The sequence below is a fragment of the Vipera berus genome, assembly GCF_964194415.1.
Source record: "Vipera berus genome assembly, chromosome: 2".
Classification (NCBI taxonomy): Eukaryota; Metazoa; Chordata; class Lepidosauria; order Squamata; family Viperidae; genus Vipera; species Vipera berus.
The window spans coordinates 196,187,070-196,212,134 of NC_138203.1; the positions used below are offsets into that span (position 1 = coordinate 196,187,070).

The following is a 25,065-nucleotide window of genomic DNA, read 5'->3' on the forward strand; positions in this document are numbered from 1 at the left end:
CAAAATGTCAAAACAAGCTTCCAAAATGTCAGGCAAAGAATCTATTTAAAAGTGGTGCTGAAATATTCCCTCCCACCGCCCACCCCCCTTCTCTTTCCAAGGCTCTGAGCAACTAACAACCAGAAACATAGGAAGAGAGTCCTCACTAAAAATAAATAAACTTGCCAAAAATAATCTCAACCGTATCATGAGGAAATAAAAAAGGAGACAAAAACCCCACAATGTGTCTGTTTCTGCATCCCAACATTCAAAGGTTGCCTTCCCCAAATGTGAAAGCCAGATCTTCATTTCTCTTAAGCAACCCGGGGGGGGGGGAGGTAGACTGGGGCTTTTCCCCAAGGTAAACGCAGCAATAAAAAAAAGCCCTTTTCCAAGTTCCTGTCAGATATTTACCAGGAGCGAATTGACCCTGCTTGATCAGCTTGGATGGGCAGATGATTGGGGGAGAAGACAGCCCTTAATTTGGACCAGAAAACCAGCACCTTGCATTGCACTTGGAAGCCATGTGGTAGATAATTTTGCTCTTGATGCTGTAGACCGGGTCACTTGAGGGTATCCAGAAACTTGTTGCTGTCCAAGCTGCCAGTTTTTGTGACAGCTTCTGAATGCTTTCCAAAAGCAGCTCCATTTAGAATGCATTAATGCATTTGGTTATCCAAATGGGAGGTGACTAGGACATAAAGGATTGAGCAGGAATCACTGCAAATGATGTTGTTGTTGTTAGTTGCGAAGTCGTGTCCGACCCATCGCGACCCTATGGACAATGTTCCTCCAGGCCTTCCTGTCCTCTACCATCTTCTGGAGTCCATCTAAGCTCACGCCTACTGCTTCAATGACTCCATCCAGCCACCTCATTCTCTGTCGTCCCCTTCTTCTATTGCCCTCAATCTTTCCCAGCATTAGGCTCTTCTCCAGTGAGTCCTTCCTTCTCATTAGGTGGCCAAAGTATTTGAGTTTTAGCTTCAGGACTGCAAATGATACATAGGATGTAATTGCAGAAATCCTCTTGTCACAGGAGCTACCTGTTCTTCCAGCAGTTGCTCGGGAGGCCCATGAAATTGTAAATCACATCTGAGTGGGGAACTACAGCCTTCTTCAGAGCCAAAGGAAGTGCTTTGCTAAAATTATTTGGCTTATAGACCCAAGGCCATTTTGTCTTGAGGGTTCATGACTGAGACTGGGTCAGCACTTCTATTGTGTATTTTTTTTAAGAAAAAAAATCTAGGAAGTGTTTATCATTTTGTAAACTAATAATTATGCTATAAAGATTTAGACAGGTCAGTATATAATATAGACTAACAGTAATAACACTATTTCAGGCACGGTTATGCTACCTACAGCTAACAGCGTTACTATTTTTAACATTGTCATAGCATTTATGACACCCTTTTCATCATTTTTTTTTCTTGGACATTAATTTTACAACAATTCTATTACTTCTGCTCTTTGTAACACTACATAACTATCATTGTCATATGGATTTTTAAAAGGCGCCTTCCAGCATTCTCACTGAAATTTCATCACAAATCATTTCATTACTTTTGTTTTTATTTCCAACCACTCTGCAGGACTCTAGCCCTCTGCTCAATTCCAAAACAATTTTTATTTCATCAAAATAATGAATTGTTTGCATTTTCTCTCTTAATTTTAGCTCTTTTTGACAACATACTTTGCAACTATTGTTTCTGTGCACCTTGCAGTACACAATACCTTTCATTATTTTGCAGCAATCTTATATGTGTTTTTTTTCTCACCCACCACAATTTCACTTCATTAGTCCAGCAGCCATGCTTTTTCACACTTAGTTTAAACTGAATATCTGAATGGCACTCTGTAATGTATTTTTTTTTAACTTTGTTCCAGTTTTTCACATCATCTTTCTTAGATCTACTTTCTGATCATTCTAATATATCTTCTAACACTTTTTCATTCAGAACTCATACTTTCCCTGTCAGCAGTTTCATTCTACTTTCATTTTTTCTTTTACTTCCTCCTTTCCCACGCTTAACACTATAGAATAATGATCTGTTCCACAATCAGCATCCTGCTTCACTTTATAACCTTCACTAATTCTTTTCAATGAACAATTTTCTCTTAAAAAATCTGACTTTTTAAGATTTATATTCAATTCTTTACCATGTGTATATATGACAATACTTAAACCAAATAGATTCCCTCCCCCCGAAACTTACCTGTTGTTATTCTATTTTATTCTTAGTTTTCTGAATGGCACAATCACTTTTACTATTCTCATCTTACTTCCATCCATCCATTCATCTCCAAAAATATTTCCCCGCTGGATTGCTTTCATTCAGAATGTTGTATGATTTTCTTCCATATTTGGCTTTTCATTAGCACTGTTCACTGTAATGAGCTGTCAGCAACCTATGGATTCATACTTTCATATGAAGCCAGAACAATACAGACATCAATTAATACTTTTGACATATATTTTAACACTTTCCCTCATAATTAAATAATCACTTCCTTGCACATTTTCATTAGCTCTGCTCTGTAGTTTCAAACTGTCCGCAATCAAATCTTTAACATCCTTTCCCAAGTGCTAACTTGTTTGCAGGAAAGCACATTTCTAACTCTAAATTATCACTTCAGTGAAGTTGGGGGTATGAAACCAGTTTGAACTCATGAGCATCTGTAAGATGTGGAGAATGTGTTGTTGCATATATTATGCAACAACAGTTTTTGAAAGATTTGTTCTCTGCTAGTCAGTTTGCATTCCCACCCTCATCTAGCCCAGCAGTTAAGACCAAAGGAAGGAATAAATTGCACAAGATACAGAAATATGGGGAAAAGATGTTACACCACACATATTACCCTATGATATATACCCATTTTCTGTTTTTCTTTGCATAGTCTCGTCTTTTCTTTTTCCACCATTCCTAATGGTATAGTGATAATCTATATGGCACAGTGGCCTAGAAGTTAAGATGCACGCTTCACGCGCAGGAGGCTGAGAGTTCAATCCTAGGCAGCGGCAGTTTTTTCTCTATCAGCGTACAAAGAGAAAATATCTGTTGCAAACTCCGTGTAGGCATCAGGAAGGGCATCCAGCTAGTAAACGTTCAGCTCCATTCAGCTGCCCCAACTCCACCCAGATATAAGGGATTACAGGGGTCAAAAAAAAAACCAACAACATAATAGTGCAGTCTATAGGCTTTCAGTCTGTTTGGACTTCTTGTCGGCTTTCCTATTTTCTTCCTTTATGACTGCCATCTTTCTCTTTTCTGCCTTGATTTTCTTCTCCTTTCCTCTTTCACACTTCCAATGCTGTGGCTCTAATTGTTCCCCTCCAGAAGTTTTTTGTTGCTCCAAGGTTGGTTTCCAAAAATGGTTCTGATCTCATGGTAGCCCACAAAAGGGAGAATCGATCCACTGAAGTGCACTAAGGACATTCCAGTTCATGAAATGATGTGGTTGACTGAAAATTAAAAGAGAGGCTGACCTTTGAAATTAAAATTCAGCCTATTAAATAGTAAAATGGTGCACACTTCAAAATTTCCCATAAAGGTTTTGGCATATACTTAACACGGTTGTTTGACTGACATCATAAAGAAATTTTAAAATGTCCTCTGTGAAATTTAGTATGTGACTTAGGTATCTGATATAATAATGATAATTTGAAGTGCTAGCATTGCTAGGGCAGAATTTCGAGGATGAAACCCAGATCAGCATTTTCAGAGAATAGATCAGAATTAAAAAAAAAAGATCAAAATATTCCAGTTTTAAAGCATTCACCTAAACACACAAGGATTTAAAAATGAGCAAAAGGAGGGCCTTGGGGATCCATCCTCCTGTTTTCTCTAACCTCCATGTATTTAGACAGAGGGCTAAAGAATTACCCTTTTGTTTGCTAGAATTCAAGTACAGCTGCCTGTTTGATTTGAAACCCCAAGTGTAGCATGCTTTGGAAAGTTTTGTACAGCTGAACATGGTAGATAGGCAAAGTAGGGGCAATGATAGTGTGCACTTCTCCACCCTTTATCCGTTTTAAAGCTCTTTTGGGTGTGGTATTGTTGAATAAGGGACACGGTGGCTCAGTGGGTTAGGACGCTGAGCTTGTCGATCAAATGGTCAGCAGTTTGGTGGGTCGAATCCCAAGTGCCGCGTAACAGAGTGAGCGCCTTTGACTCGTCCCAGCTTCTGCCAACCTAGCAGTTCGAAAGCACGTAAAAATGCAAGTAGAAAAATAGGGACCACTCCGGTGTGAAGGTAACAGTGTTCCGTGCACCTCTGGCATCTAGTCATGCCGGCCACATGACCACGGAGACGTCCTTGGACAAGCGCTGGCTCTTCGGCTTTGAAACGGAGATGAGCACCGGCCCCTAGAGTCGGAAACGACTAGCACGCATGTGCAGGGGAACCTTTACCTTTTTACCTTATTGTTGAATAAATTTCATACCTAGCCTTCTCATATCATCTTAATATAGTGCATTACCTCACCCTACCCAAATTTTCTTGGGGAGGCTTTTGTATTCACTGTAAATAAGTAAGCTATATTGACCTGGTTCTTCTGAGTACAGGTGGTCCTCACATTACAACAGTTCATTTAGTGATTGTTCAAAGTTAACAACAGCACTGGAAAAAGTGACTTAAGACTATTTTTCACACTTAACCATCGTTTCAGCATCCCATGGTCACGTGATCAAAATTCAGGCGCTTGACAACCGACTCACATTTATGACGGTTGCAGTGTCCCAGGGTCATGTGATCCCCTTTGCAACCTTCTGACAAGCAAAGTCAATAGGGAAGCCAGATTGACTTAACAATGGTATCACTAAAAACTGCAGTGATTCAATTGATAGTTGTGGCATGAAAGATTGTAAAAGGAGGCAAAATTCATTTAACAAATGTCTCATTTAGCAACAGAAATTTTGGGCTCAATTGTCGTCATAGGTTGAGACCTAGCTGTACTATATATGACTGTTGGATTGCACTGCCAAGCAGCTAATTACTAAAATTCACTAATGAAAGTATTGTAGTGTTGTGTGTAATACTTTGTGTTGTTTAAAATGATTTATTTTGGCAACTTTGGAAGCCTTGAGCTCAGAAATGTTCTCTAAATGAACCCAAATAGCAACATCATACTCAAAATGGGATTCTTTGAATTTGAAAGAGTTAAAATTCAGAACAGATTGATTGTTTAATATGTGCCATCAAGCCCTTTTCAACTCCTAGTGACCAGATAGATAGATTTTCTCCATGCCAATCCATCCCCAATCTGTTCGGTCAAGTCTTCCAATGGTGCACTTATCACCACTGTAACTGAGTCAGAACATTTTGGTGTTCTTCTTGATTTTGGTTCCCATACTGTATATATTTCTTAATTAATCAACAGTCACAGCAAAATTATTGGCCTAAATTAAGATTCCTTCTGCAACTTGAGAAATAAAGAAAAAGTGTTTAACAGAATAATAGAGTTGGAAAGGACCTTGGAAGTTTTCCAGTCCAAAGCCCTGCTAAAGCAGTAGACCTTATAACCAGTTCACACAAATGTTTTTGTCCAATCTCTTCTTAAAAACCTCCAGTGTTGGAGCACCCACAACTTCTGGAGGCAAGCCATTCCACTGATTAATTGTTAATTAATTAAAAATGTATAGGTTTGGTAAGTAGTTTGGGGATTTTTCCCCCCCTATTGTATAATAATTTCTGATGTCTGCCCTTTGCATTTTTCTCTAGTATCCCAGTCCCATGGAGAAAAATGTTATTGCTGTAAAAACAGTAGAAGAGAAAACAGGTAAGCATTTTAAAAATGTGCAGCTCTGCCCTACTTAGCCTTGATTCTATAATCTGCGGTCTAGAAAATTATTGTTTAAATTACTGCAATATGTTGTATATGGAGCTGCCCTTGTGAATGATCTGAAAACTTCCAAGTAGCCCAAAATTCAGCAGCAGGAATACTGATTAGAATTGGGCATTGTGAAAATATTAGATCAATTTTCTGTTTGCTTCTTTGGCTCTCAGTTCATTGCAATTCTCATTCAAGTGCTAATATTAATCTATAAAGCCCTTTAGAGCATGAGACCATGTTATGAGAAGAATGTTTATTTATTTATTTGAATTATAAGCCACCGAACTCCAATGGACTCTTCCTAGAAGTTTCTACCTGTGCCCCCAGCTGACCTTCAAAAACCCCTACATACACCTCTATAAACACACACACACTTGAGAAGTAAAAGCTTTACTAGAACTTAGTAAATCTAGGCAGTAACAAGCAGAGCTTTTGTGGAAATACACGCACAAAGCAGCAAAAACTCAAATTCTCAGACTGCCTACAGTGAGCTCTGAATAGCCAGAGTGCAAAGTGGGGAGCAGAAACAGGTTATAGTCCAGAAATCCAAAAAAAAAAAATCCAAATGGCATCTCTGCAGATCCTTGTTCCAAGAAACGGAGTTGTCTCAGGCAACAGGGTCTGGGATGCAAATGCATAGTGTTTCAGCAAGCAGAGCAATTATTCTCAACAGGATTGCCGAACAATGATGGCTCTTAAACGGATCCTGCGTGAGAGTGCCATCAAGCCATCAAGAAGTGCCCTTGCCATGGAAGGAGTGAGTCTGATCTGTTCTCCTTGCACATGGTTCAGCATGTTCTAGGGCTGGGAGGAGATGTGCGATCCAGCCCTCATCTGCTTCCAGCTGACTGGAATGTTCCTCATTCATGTCAGCTTTGGGTGCTTAGTTGCTAGGCTTCCTTTAAGGCTAATATTTGTCCTGAGCATCTTGAGCAGCTTCCTTCATTTCAGATTCTTCTGGGTATGAGTTGGCCATCAACAAATGATAACCAGTTCACACAAATGGCTATCCAATCTCTTCTTAAAAACCGCCAGTGATGGAGCACCCACAACTTCTGAAGTCAAGCCATTCCACTGATTTATTGTACTGAAATATACTACGTCCACAGAATTTCCCTGATCCACTAATTTAGTCACTTTGCCAAAGAATTAAATAAGATTTGTTTGGCATGATTTGTTTTTGACAAACTCTTGTTGGCTTCTGGTTATAACTTCGCTTGCTTCTAGGTGTTTGCAAATCTGTTACTTGATTATCTTTTCCAGGGTCTTCCCAGGTATTGATGTCAGACTGATTGGTCTATTTACTTTCCTGGATCTGTTTTTCCCCCTTTTAAAGATAGGAACCACATCAGCTCTTTTCCAATCCTCAGGTAGTTCCCCGGTGCTCCAGAATCTTTGAAAGATATGGTACAATGATTCTGAGATCACTTCTGCCAGCTTCTTCAGAACTATGAGATGTAATCCATTAGATCAGAGGTCTTCAAACTTGGCCCTTTTATGACTTGTGGACTTCAACTCCCAGAATTCCTCAGGCAGCATGCCTGGCTGAGGAATTCTGGGAGTTGAAGTCCACAAGTCATAAAAGAGCCAGGTTTGAAGACCCCTGCATTACATCCTGGTGATTTGAACTTGTCTAGAGTGGACAGGTATTCTCTTACAATTTTCTTGCTTATTTTAATTTGAATTCCTAGTCTGTCTTTTACAGTTCTGTTTTTGGTAGGTTAGGCTATTTTTTTTCTTTTTGAATGAAGAAAGATGCAAAGAAAGAATTAAGCAACTCTGCTTTCTCCTTACTGTCCATCACTTCCTTTCCATCTTCCATTAGTGGACCAATTGTTTCTTTGACTTTTTTCTTGTTTTTTATATGTTGAAGGAAACTTGTTTTTATTATCTTTGACTTTTGTTGCAAGTTTTAGTTCATTATGAGCCTTAGCTTTCCTAAATTCCATTCTGGCAATTGAAAAATACTTTCAGAATTTCCAGAGCACCCAAACCTTTGGACTTTATTTTTAATCAGAATATGTTTTCTTGTCTTTATCCTGTACAGTTCCTTATGATGCTGTGTCTATAGTTTTTGGTAGGCTAGAGTTTTTAGACAAAGTTAATCACTGTTTGTCCTTCCTGCTTCCTAGCTAGCTAATGGTTCTTTGTCCTTTGTGTTCATTTACAGGTCCCACCTTTGCATGCATCTAACAAACATATTTTCACCTCCTTTTCCAAAAGAAAAGGTTGTTATAATCATCCCTCATCAACCATGCATTTATCTATTCTTGGTAATTTTACAAATATACATGCAAGGTACTTCTAAGTGTGTTATGGAACTTTTAAAAAATAAACTTTAAAAATCCCAAAGTAGCATAAATGATTGTAAAACTCTAGGTAAAATAATATATTTTGATCACTCTTCTGTTATGTGTGTGTATGTGGGGGGGGGGAGGCAAAGTCAACCAATCGTAGTTTGTTTTAACTTGTATCTTGTACTCTGTGAGAAAAAGATCATTTTGTCCGGCTTAGATGAGCTAAACAATGTGAATGTTTTGTGTGTTTTAGCTCTTTGGTGACAAAGAAGTAAACTGGCATTCAAAGCTCCCTGCATAGTTGCAAGTGGGACAGCATATTATTAAAGCTGTAAACAAACACCATTCTGCTTGGTAGAGGAATGGAGGGAGAACAAGCTATAAAAATGCATACATAAATAGCAGGATAACAATATGCTAAGCCTCTATGGGCAAGGAAGGGAGAAAGTGATTGAAAATTGGTCTACCTTGGATTCAATTAGAAATGAATTAAGCTGAACTTGGGTCAGGAGATGACAGACAGTGTGGTGAGAAATCATTGTTATGGGGGGAAAAAACCCACATCTCTCATCATTTGAAGTAACATTGCTTGGGAAGGCTGATGTATTCACTTAACAAAAGTAAGCTGCATTGAGTTCTGTGGTTCTTTAGGGTGAACATGGATAGGATTGCACTGCCAGCTAATTACTAAAAATCACTAATTAGTAAATTTCTTGTACTGTTGGGTGTACAGGTAATCCTCAATTAGCAACTGCCTCATTTAATGACTATTTGAAATTATGACCTTCACAGGTCTGTAAAGGAAAGGTAAGCTAAAGATCCTAAGTAGAGTTGTAGTTTCATTTAGTCATCCCCTTTGCTTAATTTGCAAAGTCCCAATTGTAGTCACTAAATGAGAACCACCTTGAGTTTAAATTGTTTCATTTGAAATAATCTGTTTCAGCAATTTAGAAAAATTCTTGAGGTCAAAAATGCTTACGAGTTACAGAAGAGTGGCTGAAGTCCTAAGTGATACAGCAGTGCTGTTAAAGCTATGGACATCAAAGAAAAACTGGCTATTTTTAAGGGGAAAATGATGTGAAAGGGAGGCACATATATTTGGTTAAAAATGATTTCTATATCATAAAAATTGTCATTTGATAGTCATTCAAATGCCAGATACTGAGTGGACATATTTAGTGTCTTAGCCTTTTATGGATCCTGATCTCAAAATATAAGAGACATATGCAGTGATGGGATTCAGCCGGTTCGCACCAGTTCAGTAGAACCGGTAGCTAATTTTTTGTTGCCCAGGCCCAGGATGGACTTCCGGAAGCGGCATCCACACAGAGAACTGGTTGTTCACATATTTGAATCCCACCACTGGACATATGACAACCATTGTTTCACCTGCAACATGTGATTTACAGGTTAAATGACTTAGACCAGAGATGAAGCATCAGTAGATTTTCAGATGGTGCTTGAATGCAGACTTTGGGATCTCTCATCAATAACCCTGCTGGCTGAGATTCCTCAGTCAGCTTAATTAGACGGCTGATGAATAGAACTGAATAGACATAATCCTTTGTTTTTTTGGCTCTGTAGTTTTTCCTTCCTACCGTTTGGGTAAACATTGACTTGAGGTGCAGTTGAGTGAGTAGAAAGCCAAGTTTTATGTCAATTTCTACTTATCTTCCACTGTACTGAGCTGACATGTCCCTGGAAGCTTTAGAGATAAAAACCTGTTAATCCATAGCTTCTTAATTTTCATTGCCTACCTGCCTGGACCACCAGTTTTCTATTTATTTTTCTGTCCTGTGATACCTCTCCTCTTTCCTTGAGACTACATTCTGATCACATTTGAGATAGACTGCTAGGAGTTATCAATCCATCTTGATAAGAAGGAAAATATTAACATACATGCATACAAAAGTCTTCTCAGTTGGCAGAAAGTATTTAATTGCTAGTCCCTGGCAGTTATAATATAGTATTTGATATTTTGCAGCAGTAAGTAAAATGGAGCTCTGCAATTTTGTTCAGCTATGCATAAGCATCCCAATCAGTTTCATATATTTTTATGACTACTGCATACCTGCTAAAAATTAATGCTGGAGCAGAAATATAAGCAAGTTCAGGATTGTGAGAAAATTCCTATGAACAATTTTTCTAGGATAAAAGGTGAATCCCATGGAAATCTCTGGTTGCTGTCATTCCTTAGTTCCGTGATTCATTTCTGTGGTTCAGAATTAGTAATAATCATCATCTATGAAGTGTATCAATTATGTCTTCTTTTTCTATTACTCAAACTCTTCAAGCATTTTTTTTTAAAAAAAAGCTCTTAGGTTTTTGTTTTTTTTAAATCGCAGATTTATTCAGCTATTGTTCCTTGTCCCTAAGATGGCTGCCCCAATTCTCTCCTCTCCCCGCAAGAACTGCCTTCTTATCCAATGTGGCTGTCAGATTAGGGTCACAGAGGTAGAAATGTCATATCTGCAGGAAAAAAGGATCTCATTACAATATAGTTACTAGTACAAAATACATTAAAAGGATCTGCATCTACAATACAAATACTAGTCAGGAAATGAGTAATTACTACTTCTGGGCGGAACTGTAGAACCGAGATTGATCATTCCACCAACTTAGTATCCAACTGTTGCTTTACGTGATTGTTAAGGAAATAATCTGATGGAAAGGATGGCAAGTTATTTTTCAAAATATTTAAAATTTGTATTCACCATTGCATGCAATTTTAATATACTTTTTTTTCCTTTGGAAATAATTAGCATATGACTCCTTGTAAATATGTCAAGTTGGAAATCCATATACAATGCCACTACGTCTATTTAAAATTTACTGCAGAATGCTGTTTCCCCGGGAACAAATATTCAGATAAGGTTTCAGATAGAGTTGCCTTTTCTCAAGAGCAAGAAATGGCCTTGCTCCAGGCTATTTACCCACCCAGGTTATCAAATAACATATTTCTGAAGCATATGGACTTAATCAGGAATCATTAAAAATTAAAATGCAAATTGATTTTAGAAGCCAGTCACGTTTGCATTGTAGGTCAATACCTATAATTCGAGAAAGAGGCTGTGCTTTAGTTTTCAGAAAGGAGCTTTATTCTTGTCACTGATTCAGTTCGGAGCAAAAATAAATGTTTGTTGTCCAAGGAAATTGCTTTAGACTTTAAACATTGGCATTGCTAGATGGCAGAGAGGTAGTTTATGCTCTTAGGAAGTACTTTAGAATGCAGAGTGACAAGAATGAGCTGTTTTTGCTCTGAAATGCTGATCCAGGAAGATACTTGAAGCTTGTAACTAGCAATATAAATGCCTCCAAAATTAACTCCCTGATTGCTATTTGCCAAAATTTACTGCCATTTCAGTGCAGTTCCAGGAAGTTCTAAAAAGTTAGAATTTAGCATTGTATTTTATCCTATGTTATTACCATAGCATAAAGTGGTAGATTTAAATTGGTTGTTCCAGCACTACTAGGCAGCATTGTTGGCAAAAAATTCTTACTAGATTACCAAACTGCAATATTCTTTGTAAAGGGACGCGGTGGCTCAGTGGGTTAGGACGCTGAGCTTGTTGATCAGAAGGTTGGCAGTTTGGCGGGTCAAATTCTCGAGTGCCGTGTAGCAGAGTGAGCGCCTGTTACTTGTCCCAGCTTCTGAAAGCAGTTCGAAAGCACATAAAAATGCAAGTAGAAAAATAGGGACCACTATGGTGGGAAGGTAACAGCGTTCCGTGCGCATTTGGCGTCTAGTCATGCCGGCCACATGACCACGGAGACGTCCTCAGACAAGCGCTGGCTCTTCGGCTTTGAAACGGAGATGAGCACCGGCCCCTAGAGTTGGAAACGACTAGCACGCATGTGCGGGGGAACCTTTACCTTTACCTTTAATATTCTTTGAGTGCTAAAGCAGGAAGCATTAACTAAATCACTTTATGGCTTCTAAGACTTCCTGCTGATATTGTTTGATTTTGTTTGTTACTCTGAAAACTTGTTCTTTTATTATCAGACTTGTCTACAGGAGTCATATATCGGAGAAGGATTGCAACATGCCAAAATGTAATTCCACACATTTTAAGGAAGGTAACTAAGTTCAGTCTATTGAAATTCATTATAAAAGTGATATAGGCAAACTACGCTTTTGTTCAAAATTCATTAGTTTAACTTATCGGAGTTACAGTTGACAGCATTTAAAATCTGACTTTGTGTCTTAGAGATGAGATAGCTAATGTTCAAAGTCCTTATCTCAAAATGAGGATTTGTAGAACAATCAAAGGAACATTTTTACAATTTAGGAATTCTAGCTCTAGAATCAAAGCTTGTTTTAAGCTTCTTATTCTTCAACTTCCAAATTAAATTAAAATATTTATAATATATATTCTGCTATGTACCATGCAACTGTGTAAAATGCTTTTTTAATCTTACATATTGAAAATATAATAATTCAGTTTTACCACATTTCTTTTTACTCTTTCCGTGCCTCATCTAGATGGGAAAGCATAAAATTTACAGGTACCAAAGACAATGAAAAATAAACCCAAATGTTTTGAGTAATTATGTCTTGTGTACAAACAGTTGATGCTTTTGTTTTGTTACATTTAAGTGGACTTAAAAGACAAATAAAATGACACACATTAAGTTAATGCTTTGCTTTAAAATGTTGCAATTGGCAACATTTAACAAATTACTAAGCAATGAAAATAACCAGTAAAAGCTTGCATGTTTATCAGAGGTCAGTGGTTTTTTTTTGTAGTTACATGTTACTGATAGATATTAGCCCTAATATAACTATTAATGATTTTAAAAGAATGAAATTATTTACTAATGTACATGATCTGATCTTTTTTCCCCACACTCCATTTATTGACCATTGTAAATGTTACATCTGGCAGATTAGTATCCTGAAAGAATCAGAAGTCTACTTAGAAGAGGAGTCGTGGCTTAATATGCAAGAAAGAATGATGTCTATGAAGAGTCACTGTCTTACGTGGACAGAGTATGCTACCCTAAATGAAGAATCAGTCTTCAGAGAAAGCTCTGAAAATCCAAATTGGTAAGGTGTAGTAGATTCATTTATTGGAAAGTGGTATATGGATTTTCATTCCTTCAATAGGAAGAACTAAAGGTTTTACCTTCTTGGTGATATACTGTAGTAAGTCTGCACAATTTATGAACCACCAAACCAAGGGCTGCTTGCTTTATCCATTGAAAACACTGATTTGGGGCCCTTCTAAGACTTTTAACATTTAGATTTAGATTTTATTAAATTTATATGCCGCCCTTCTCCCCAAGGACTCAAGGCAGCTCACAACAATAAAAAAATAAAAACATAAAGTACAAAATTTAAAAAAGAATTAAACAATGGATGTAATAAATAAATGACAATTTAACCCAATAAAAGACAAATTTAAAACCATAGTCAGTCCAGGCCCGCTTGTTGGAACATCCATGTCTTCAGGTCACGGCGGAAGGACCGAAAGTCAGGGGCCGTCTGCAGCTCCGGAGGCAGTTCATTCCAGAGGGTCGGCGCACCCACAGAGAAGGCTCTCCCCCTGGGGGTTGCCAGCCGGCATTGCCTGGCTGATGGAACCCTGAGGAGGCCGACTGTGGGAGCGAACCGGGCGATGGGAGGTTGACAATGGCAGCAGGTGGTCTCGCAAGTACATGTTCTTTTAGTTTGTCAAACAGCTTACAATTGATAGATAGGACGTTATGCACCTCTCTAAAAGTCATAAGAGACAGGACAAAAGTAATCCTTCTGGTACCTGGTTGACTAAAGCCTTACTTTTATATTCTTTATACTGCTCTCATTATTTATTGGTTACAACATTTTTCTGCCACTTCACGCTAAGAAGTCGGTCATAAACATTTGATTAATAAATAATTTTTGGAAGACTGTTTCAAATTAAAAAGAAACAATATTGTCAGAAAAATACAAAACGAACAGTAACATCCCATTAAAATCACTAAGACAATGTGGTCCTGGAAATTTATTTATTTATTTCCCACTTTATTATTTTTTATAAAAAGACTGATGTAAACTGTAACCTTATGGCCCTTGGCATTCCGGGACTGTTACAGAGGAGGGGTTAATCAGCCTAAGTTCAGAGAAAGGGATCCCACCTTGAAGGGAGAAATGCAACAAGTCCCCCTTTTCAACGTTTGCAAACGATTAGAATGCCAACATTAGGAGAAGGAAAAGTGGGGAAGATAATATAGAATCTGAAAAACCCAATCCTTCATAATACTTCACCCAGAGAGAAAACTTACACCAACCCTGCAAGCTGATTTAATAGAATTATTTCCCATTCTTCTTGAACAACAACAATAAAAGGTGTGTGTGTGTGTGTGTGTGTGTGTGTGTGTGTGTGTATTAATACTGCAACTGAGATTGGAGGGTAAGACTCAAATGTTAAATAGTGGGTTCTTTGACGCAGGAATGAAGACGCGAACAGAGTACAGGTAACTCATACTTTATTTCGTGCTGTGACTGTACTGAGGGAAATGGCTGCAACCAGCCACAATATATAGTCTAGCCCCTAGGCGGCAGCCAATAGGTTTGAATCAACCATTGCCGCCTGGGGATAGCCAATTGCAGCACAGGAGACTGGTAGCCTGGGTTGCTGGAGAGCCGTTAGCTGCTCCAGCAACCTGTGTGGTATTCCCTCAAAAAGCCAAGTACATAACATCAAATGCCTCTGCTCCCACTATTGGTTGCATTGCCCAGAGGCTACTGGATAATTTCTTGAAGGCTCTAATCCTAAGGGGCCTTGAGGAGAGAAGAGCATTGTCCTACTAAATGTCTGCTTGAAAGTCCCATCAACACTTTTCCAAACCGTGAGACTTGATAATTCCATTACAAATACTATATATTTTATATTTTGGAAATAACACAAGAGAAAAGCTTGCTTGGCAAATGTGTTTATGTGAATACACAATTCCTTAAGAAGGCCTTCTGTATTGATGGTAATAGTTTGGCTGGTTTGGAACAATAGACTAATATAATGTTTGGGGCTGTTTTGTTAAAATGAAATAGAAAATACCATATCCCTTGTATAAGCAAAGACAACCCATTGCTTATCATATTTTTGTCTGGCAGTTATATGAATCTGATTTGCAAAATACTTTCAACGCAGTTCATTACTTTTATATTTAAAATATATATTCAAAAGAATTGAAGATATAATACAAAGTGAAATATCTGTAAAATAAATGTAGCAGAATGAGGCTGACATGCAGAAGTTATGTTGAAAGTACATTTTTTCATAGAAATCTCATAAAAAATTACAAAAAAGCTGTACTCTGTAAGGTGTATTTTCTAAAATCTGGTTACATTTTAATAATAAGGATTTCTTCAAATGAAGGCAAACATGGTTTTATTCTTGAGCTGTTTTGCAGTTGTTCTGGAAAAATAAGCAAAAGTAATGAACAGGAATAGCAAAAATAAGCAAAAGTAATGAACAGGAATAGCGTCCAGACAATTGTAGTATAAAGGAAGAATATGTGAAGCTTAAAATTTTTCCTGCATGCTATAAACTACTAGCTCACTGCAATAAATCTTTTTTAGAACACAAAATTAAAATGAAAAGTAATAGTAACTGGCAAAGTTAATGTATTATAAAAAATTAATATTGGTTGAAGTAAAAAATACGTGGCATTTTTTATATGAGCACTGTCTTTTGCAAGGAATGCATTTAGTTGATAATTAGAATGTACAGCAAATATTAGTCCACTTTGTTCATGTGGACTGGGACCCATTTTCCTTTGGATATGAAAAGAAAGCAGCCCTCATAACTTTTGTCTGCATTAGTGTTTTGTGGCTCACTTTTAAAGACTGGAGTGTAGAGGATGAAAAAGAGAGCAAATCAGTTGGGACTGTTACATGAAAGTAGGTCTTGGAAACACCAGGCCCATTATAAAAGTAGAAAGAATAGAATAGAGTTGGAAGGGACCTTGGAGGTCTTCTAGTCCAACCCCCTACTCAAGCAGAAGAACCTAAACCATTTCAGACAAGTGATTATCTAGTCTCTTCTTAAAAACCTCCAGTGATGGAGCACCCACGATTTCTGAAGGCAAACTGATCCACTGGTTAATTGTCGTCACTATTAGGAACTTTCTCCTTAATTCCAGGATGCTTCTCTCTTTGATCAGTTTCCAACCATTGTTTCTTGTCCTGCCCTCTGGTGCTTTGGAGAATAATTTGACACCCTCTTCTTTGTGGCAACCCTTCAAATACTGGAATACTGCTATCGTGTCGCCCCTGTTTCTTCTTTTCTTTAGACTAGCCAACCCAAGTTCTGCAGCCGTTCTTCATATGTTTTGGTCTCCAGGCCTTTGATCATTTTAGTTGCTCTTCTCTGAACTTTTTCCAAAATCTCAACATCTTTTTTGTAGTATGGTGATCAAAATTGGCTTCAATATTCCAGGTGTGGTCTTACTAGGGTTTTATAAACCAGTAGTGATACTTTGCGTGGTCTTGATTCTATGCCTCTGTTTATACAACCCAGGATTGTACAGATAGTCCTCGAGTTACAAATGTAATGGAGCCTGTTTTTTCCATCCGTAACTCAAAAACTCATAGGAGTGAATCTCGTACCTTGAAATGAGATCACTCCCTGCTCCTTAAAATGCATACGGTTCAATAGGTGAACATGAGGTATCTCGGTGTGGAAGGCCATGGAGGGCCTAGTGATGGAACAGGCCCCCAAGGCCTCGCCGCCGCACTAAGATACCTCATGCTTCCCCCTCCCTTCATGCCACGCTGGACTCACCTTGAAAAGATCTGTCTCCTCTCTGCCGCGGTTCCTGCTGCTGCCTGTTTCTGAGGCCAGGGGACGCTTCCGTGTGCCTCTGGTGGCCGGATCTGGGCATCAGAGGCCTTTTCTAGGCCGCTGCTGCTGAAAATGAGGCCAGGGGATGTTGCAACGTGCCTCCGGAGGCCTGATCTGGGCACTGGAGGCCTTTTCCAGGCTGCTGTTGCCTGTATCTGAGGCTTGGGTATGCTTCCGTGGCCATCTGGAGGCCTGATCTGAGGTCAGGGTATGCTTCTGCGGTCCTCCGGAGGCCCAGTTCCAGGCAGCACCAGCCTGGAAAATACTTCTGGTGCCTGGATTGGGCTCCGGAGAGCTGCAGAAGTGTCCCCTGGCCTCAGATCTGGGTGGCAGCGGCTTGGAAAAGGCCTCAGATGGCTGGATCCAACCTCCGGAGGCACGCGGAAGCATCTCCTGGCCTCAGGTTGCATGAGATCACATGAGATCAGTAGTGTGAGATCTCACGCCACTGATCTTCCATGATCTTGCATTACTTTGGCCTCCATTCTCTGCGAATGCATCAAAGCCCTGGAGCAGCCAAGAAAGTAAAAGATCTCGATCTTCTCAGGGTGAGTATTTGTTGTGATTCCCTGTCACCCTGTGCTCCTAGCAGCTGATTCCGAGGGATCTGAGGAGGAGGAGGAGGAGGAGGAGGGGTTTGGAGAGCCTTTGGTGTCGGAGGGAGGCTCTGATAAATTGCAAGACTTTCAGTCAGAGGAAGAGCCTGGCCCATCCAGTCATGTTCGTTATGAGGCTCAGCTGTGTGAGGAGGAGGGTTCAGACTCAGAGGAGTCACAGCTGAATCTGTTTAGAGATGCTAAAAGCAGAAGGCAGGCCAGAGGAAGTCTATGAAGCAACTCAGCGAAAGGAGGAGAAGGCATTGAGAAGCCACGCTTTGGGGCTGTTAATAAAAGGGGAAGGTGTGGGCGGTGCTGGTTGCTGAAGGCAACTGTTCATAGAAATCCAAAGAAAATCCTGGTCTGTTCTTGCTAATCTTCCTGTTTAACTCTTGTTTGATGTTTGAATCATTTATTTTTGTTAAGGAAAATGCTTTTTTGTTTGAAGGACTTTATTATTTGGAACTGTAAATAAATTTGGGTTGGGTTTTTCCCAGCCTATTGATTTAAAAAGAAAAAAGGTGTTGTCCTTGAAGCAAACTGGGATGGTCATAGGCTGGAACGGAACAGTATTGAAGGCCTAGTGCCTAGGGAGACATGGGGCGGGCATGGGGAGGGAGGGAATAACCAGGGTGAATGTTGTAGTGCCACTGCGATTGCTCGTAAAGGTGAACGACTGCCGTGGTGTGGCAACATTTGTAATTTTGGGATTTGCTTGTAAGCACTAGGGAACGCTTATTGCATAACTTCAAAAATTTGCTAAGGGAACGCTTACAACTCGGACTACGTGTATTAGCTTTTTTGGCTGCTGCTGCACACTGCTGGCTCATATTCAAATCATCATCCACTAGGACTCCACGATCTCTCTCACAGTTACTGTTTTTGGGCCAGTTCTCACCTAATCTGTACTTGCTGCCTAAATGTAAGTAAAACTTTGCTTTTCTCCACATTAAGTATAGCGGTCAGCTTTTTATTCTGAATCACATCGGTTTATCTGAATTGTTTTCCCCTTAAACATACATATATTCTCATTCATGTTACAGCAGAGGTCCCCAACCTTTGGGGCACCAGGGACCGGTTCCGCGGAGAGAAGTTTTTCCACGGACTGGAGGGGGTGGTGGTTTTGTGTGCTGCCTGTATCCTGCGGATGGGGCTTTGTTTGTTTGTGCAGACCGGTTGCTGGCATGCCGCGGCCTGGTCCCTGGACCGGGGGTTGGGGACCCCTTTGCTAGACTCTAACATTAAACAAAGAACACAAAATGAGATGCAGTATCAGTCCTTCAAATGATAATGGCAATGATTATGAAATTTCATTTCCATAGTTGGGAGAATCTTTTCAAGTGCCAGTTAGCCTAGCAGGATGAGTCAAGGATAAATGTTTTTGTAGATTGTATAAACGGAACCCATGGCTCCTCAAAATAAAGGGATTTCTAAGGATTCTGTGTAAACTCTGATGTAGTCTTAGGATTTAATTTGGAAAGGGGAATATAAAGTATTATCAAAGGCTTCAGCAGAATGGTCAACAAAAGCTAGCTCATGTAATATGACTGCTGATAAGCCTCAAGAAAAATTCCCTTGTATGAAACAGTAACTGACGTATGGTTTGGTATTTCATATCACAGATCTGCTGTTTCTTTACAGTGTGGTGCATTATTTTCTTTGGAGCTTCCTAATCATTTTTTTCCCTGATGATAAAATCACATAGGCTAATGCACAATTGATACACTGTGACTGGGGAGTAAGTGAATAGTCTACTAATACTGTTCATTCAGAAAAGACAGTGAATGATCCATCTTTTACCTTGCAATTTGCAATTTAAGTGGCAACCTTGTCTTCTCATCTGTTAACCTTAGATAGCACTTATAGCCAAATGTAGGCTTATCTCTTTAGTTTATATTGAGAATAAAACAAAGGAAGAGCTCTCTGGATCAGATCAGAACTTACCGGGTCCATTTTTTAAACAACACAACAGATAAGCAGGTGCTTTCAGGACAGTCATAAATCTGAATTTCTATCTTTCTCTATGCATATATACTTTCTTTGTGGATATCATTTTTTTTCTTTTTCAACTAATCCTGAACAATAGACCATGCTTAGTCTTCACAGTGCCATTCTTGGTTTTTTATTTTTTTTTAAGATTCTTTGAGAAATCTTTCTACAATGAATCTACTGTATATACTACTTAAATGCTCATATCTGTTTCTCTGTTTGTAACTTTCAGTTTGGCAAAACAGTGCCTCACAGGGCAACAGTTTTTCAACCAAGGTACCTAAGGTGAACTTACAGAGAAGGCATCCAAAATCCCATCCTGAAATTTGGCTTCTTCAGCACAGCTGCATTACAATGGCCAGCTGCTGTCATGTGATCGACATTTCCAATGTTCCCTGACAACTTTTCATAGTCAGTGGGGAACTAGCAGGGAGTCTAAAATCAATTGTGGCAGGAAGGAGGAGGGAGGGAGGGAGGGAAGGAAGGAAGGAAGGAAGGAAGGAAGGAAGGAAGGAAGGAAGGAAGGAAGGAAGGAAGGAAGACTGACTTCTGATGCCCCCTACCATCTTTCTTAAGGGGATTCAATGAAGAGCTGGCAGGAAGCTGAAAGGTGGTCCACTCCTATTGATTTTTTGCCCAAGAACGAACATTCTTTTTCTGTGTATAGGTAAGGAAATATCTCTGGCAGAAGGAGGAAAGCCATGGCAAATCTAGACAGCACACTAAAAAGCAGAGACATCACCCTGTCAACAAAAGTGCGTATAGTCAAGGCTATGGTCTTCCCAGTTGCAATGTATGGCAGTGAAAGTTGGACCATAAGAAAGGCTGAGCGCCAAAGAATTGAGGCCTTTGAACTATGGTGCTGGAGAAGACTCCTGCGAGTCCCTTGGACTGCAAGGCGATCAAACCGGTCAGTCCTAGAGGAGATCAATCCTGACTGCTCTTTAGAAGGCCAGATCCTGAAGCTAAAACTCAAATACTTTGGCCACCTAATGAGAAGGAAGGACTCCCTGGAGAAAAGCCTAATGCTGGGAAAGATCGAGGGCAATAGAAGAAGGGGACGACAGAGAATGAGGTGGCTGGATGGAGTCACTGAAGCAGTAGGCGTGAGCTTAAATGGACTCCAGAAGATGGTAGAGGACAGGAAAGCCTGGAGGAAAGTTGTCCATGGGGTCGCGATGGGTCGGACATGACTTTGCAGCTAACAACAACAAAAATGCATGTCTTATGGTTTAAAAATGAAAAAATCACCAGAAAATATTTCTCCAGAAGATATTATTTCATATTTACTAGACTGCTGGAAGTTTAAAAAGGGATGGACATTAGATTTTTTAATTTTTATTTATTTTTATATTGGTGTTAAAGATATGTGACAATTCTTGCTTTGCTTGTTGTTTCCCTTTTATTTATTTATGTTTGTTGAAGCATGTATTTTAACTTTAGAAATAAAATTTTAAAAAATTATCAAAAAGAAAAGATATGTGACAGTTCTTTAATATACTCATCTGTTTTTATAAATTATTACCTATATAAGTACAATTTTGTATTTTACTGTAGATAAGAATCTTACTGTGATGTTGAACTATATTCCTAAAACATGGAATTTGTCAGTTCATGAAGGGCTTTGGAAGAATATAACTGGAAAGGAACTTACATCCCTGATTTTAAAGAATAAATCCAGAATATGTCTATTATATCAATTATAAACTGAGGTATGATTGGCCCCCACCTTGTTGCTTTTCTGACAGGCCCTGAAGATGTGTTTTTGTCAGTGGACCTGGGGACCATGAATGAAGATGAAGCTGATCAAATGGGTTGATTTGATTGTGTGGCTGCTGCCACGGAGGAGAGGGTTTTTTTTATTAGTTTTTATGTTGTGGATTTTTTTTTAATGTTGTAAGCTATCTGGAGTCACCTGTGCGTAGGTTGGGTAGCCATGTAAACTTGTATAATAAATAATTATGGAGTTTGGAAAAGCCTCTTCTAAAAATGAAGATGAAATGAGATCTCGTGGGATCTCAGAGTTCAAGTGGACAATCACTTAAATATGAGCCAGCAGTGTGCTGCAGCTGCCAAAAAAGCCAACACAGTGCTAGGCTGCATTAACAGAGGGATAGAATCAAGATCATGTGAAGTGTTAATACCACTTTACAATGCCTTGGTAAGGCCACACTTGGAATACTGCATCCAGTTTTGGTCACCACAATGTAAAAAAGATGTTGAGACTAGAAAGAGTACAGAGAAGACCAACAAAGATGATTAGGGGACTGGAGGCTAAAACATATAAGGAACGGCTGCTGGAATTGGGTATGTCTAGTTTAATAAAGAGAAGGACGAGGGGGGACATAATAGCAGTATTCCAATATCTCAGGGGCTGCCACAAAGAAGAGGGAGTCAAGCTATTCTCCAAAGCATCCAAAGGCAGGACAAAGAGCAATGGATGGAAACTAATCAAGAGGAAAAGCAACCTAGAACTAAGGATAAATTTCCTGACAGTTAGATCAATTAATCAGTGGGACGACTTGCCTCTAGTGTTGTGAATGCTCCAACACTGGAAGTTTTAAGAAGAGACTGGACAACCATTTGTCCAAAATGGTATAGGGCAGAGGTCCCCAACCTTTTGGGCACCAGGTACCGGTTCCGTGGAGAGAGGTTTTTCCGCGGACCGGAGGGAGCGTGGTTTTGTGTGCTGCCTGTATCCCATGGATGGGGCTTTGCTTGTTTGTGTGGACTGGTTGCTGGCATGCCACGGTCTGATACTGGTCCACGGACCAGGGGTTGGGTATACTTTTTCCTGCCTGAGCAGGGGGTTGGACTAGAAGACCTCCAAAGTCCCTTTCAACTCTGTTATTCTATTCTATTCTATTCTATTCTATTCTATTCTATTCTATTCTATTCTATTCTATTCTATTCTATTCTATTCTATTCTATTCTATTCTATTCTATTCTATTCTATTCTATTCTATTCTATTCTATTCTAAACAAAATGTTTCCGTATGGTCTATAATTGATGATATGCTTAAGGAATTAATTCTACAGATCTTTTCTTTCTCTCCATGCATTTATTGGTTTCTTTTTATTGTAAAGTTTAGCTTCATTTACTATAATATTCTAGGTTTTCTTTATTTCATGGAATACTTTTTTTTCCTTGGTGCTGTAGATTTCTATATTTCACTATTACATAAAAAAACATAAAGGGATGTGCAAAGATCATGTATAAGTGGTAACCAGCACAAAAGCTAGCTGTTCCTGCAATAAATCCTTTGTTAATACAAACAGAGCAGCAATTCTGTTGTATATTCTAGTCATTGTACAGTCTAGAGCTCTGAATTACACCAGCTGTGCCAGTAACCAAAGTGGCTGCCAATTTTAGGAGCTTCAGGGAAACGATGTCAAGGATGAGAAGCACACTGCAGAATTTTTTGCATTGTCATTTAGAGTGCTATTTAGATGTAAACATTTGTGTCTACAGTAGTCCCTCATGATTTTTTTTTTAGTATATAACACAGGGCTCTTGATTTCAAAGGCATATCTATGCAGTGCAGTGAAAGTTTGAATTAACTTTAATTTTGATACTGGAGATGTGAGTCTGAGAAACAAACACTTTTTGATATTATAAAATAAATGCATGGAATTGTCTAGTCTATCAATGCCGTTATTAGTTTTAATTGTACAATTCAAGCAACTTTATTTACATTTTAGATACTATGTTGAACATTGACATACATTTTTTTCTTTAAAGGTTTGACTTACCTAAACCACTCTGCCTAGCTACTACCTGTATTTAATAATGTGATTTTCATATCTTACAATGCAATAAAGCAATTACTAGGGGGGGAAACACAGTAATGTGCATACCCCCCCCCTTCTCCATGCATGCATGCATATTTCTGGTGTATTTTATAGAATCATGGCTAAGAATAACGACGTTTACTATGGACATGCTTTGCTTTCTTGTACTTGTTTATACTTATGGTTATATCACTTTATCCAATACTTAAAACAGTCTGTTGCTTAGCAATCTGACAAAGTAAGCTACTCCTCCCTTTCTCTTTCTTCTTAATCTTAACAGTCTAGTTTAAAATTTAATAAGTGGCACAGATACTTAGGTGCTGTCAGGTTGGGTTTAACTCCTCGATGAGATATCAGCAGATACTATCTAGACCTGTCTTTCATAATTACCAATGCAAACTTGTTTAAAAGTCAGATGAACAACATTCAGAGAGATTTCCTCTGAGGAAGATAAGCCGTGGGTTGCAGCCTTGTAGTTTTTCAATTAGGTAAGGTAAAGGAATGGCGAAATTCGATAGTTCTCTTTCTTTCATATGGATATTACAGTAATGCCAGCCAACCTATTTTAGTTCTTATTTCTTCCAGCTTTGAAAAATGATAATTACTGATGGAGGTTGGGGAAGAGGGAAATAGCTGTCTGCAGTCTCTTTGGCTCACACATGTACTCAAGGCATGATTATTAAATGCCATTAGAAAAGACAATGCTGTCACATCACTTCAGTAGAAACATTGCATATGATATGCACCACTGTGTAGGGCTGAAGTAGAGAAAATGATCTCAGGATTTTCATTAATAATCACTAATGAAGTTTAAACTATAATATGTTATTTACATATTCATTCTAAAACATTATAGTGCTTACATTGTATGTTACAATATTTGCATAATGCAGAGATATTTTTGGTGACATAAGGAAGATGTGAAACCAATGAACTAGACATAAAACTACAGCCAAAACCCCCACACTTTTATTGTATATGATATGTGACCTTGGAGAGATGATTTTTAATATTTTCCAAGCTTTGACCTCATTATTTTTGTTTTTATTCCAAGAACACTTTAACACATTGTTTTGGAATTTATAATGACCATGACAATCATGGGCCACTACTAAAATATATGAAGCCCAAGGCATTTTTCTGTTCTCATACTTAACTCGTTCTTTTTGTCATTGGCAATTGTGGGTGAGTGGATCCTTTATTAGTGGGTTTTTCTAATCCTATCTTACGCATGAAGGCAATTGGGTGACCTTGTACCAGTCACTGTAGGTATTGCAGACAATGGTCCAATTCAGTTACGTTTTCATTTTGTAGGACAGAGTTTGTTCAGAAAGGAAATATAACAGTAAAAGGAACTGGACTGCTGAATTGCTTACTGGAAATTTTTGCACAATCCTTTTTAAATCAAGGAGTCAAAAGGGTAAGTGCTTTATTTTTTAAATTTAATTCCCAGGTTCTTGACATCTAATGTGCTTTCTTCTGCTATGTGCAATGTTCTAGTTGCTTTATATTAAAAGGTGTCAAAACAAGTATTGGCACAAAAGAAATTCCCATATATGTATTTCTTTAAACTAATGTAATAGGTCACCAACTGCCTATACTGTATTTATTTGAAGTTTTCGTTCAGGTAGAGTTTGGGGGAGCGCTTGAAGCAAAGTCATTCATATGAGTGCCTCATTTTCAGCTAATCCAAACTCTTTTTAATTCATAAATTATCCCTGAGATATTTAGCTAGCAGCAAATGTGGCTATATGAGG

At 38.7% G+C, this 25,065-nt stretch overlaps 1 protein-coding gene across 9 annotated transcripts in view; it reads left to right on the top strand.

The window, feature by feature from the left end:
* Nucleotides 1–25,065, top strand: part of PRELID2 (PRELI domain containing 2) — a 226,080-nt gene that overhangs the window by 9,145 nt on the left and 191,870 nt on the right. For all 9 annotated transcript variants that reach the window (XR_014025069.1, XR_014025070.1, XR_014025071.1 and 6 more), the window contains exons 2-5: nt 5,698–5,755; nt 12,110–12,183; nt 12,993–13,153; nt 24,623–24,728. Coding sequence is in view for 6 of the 9 variants with exons in the window: in XM_081317341.1 (XP_081173467.1) it covers nt 5,698–5,755; nt 12,110–12,183; nt 12,993–13,153; nt 24,623–24,728 (399 nt within the window). In the remaining 3 variants the exon portion in view is untranslated. The remainder of the gene's footprint in view (nt 1–5,697; nt 5,756–12,109; nt 12,184–12,992; nt 13,154–24,622; nt 24,729–25,065) is intronic.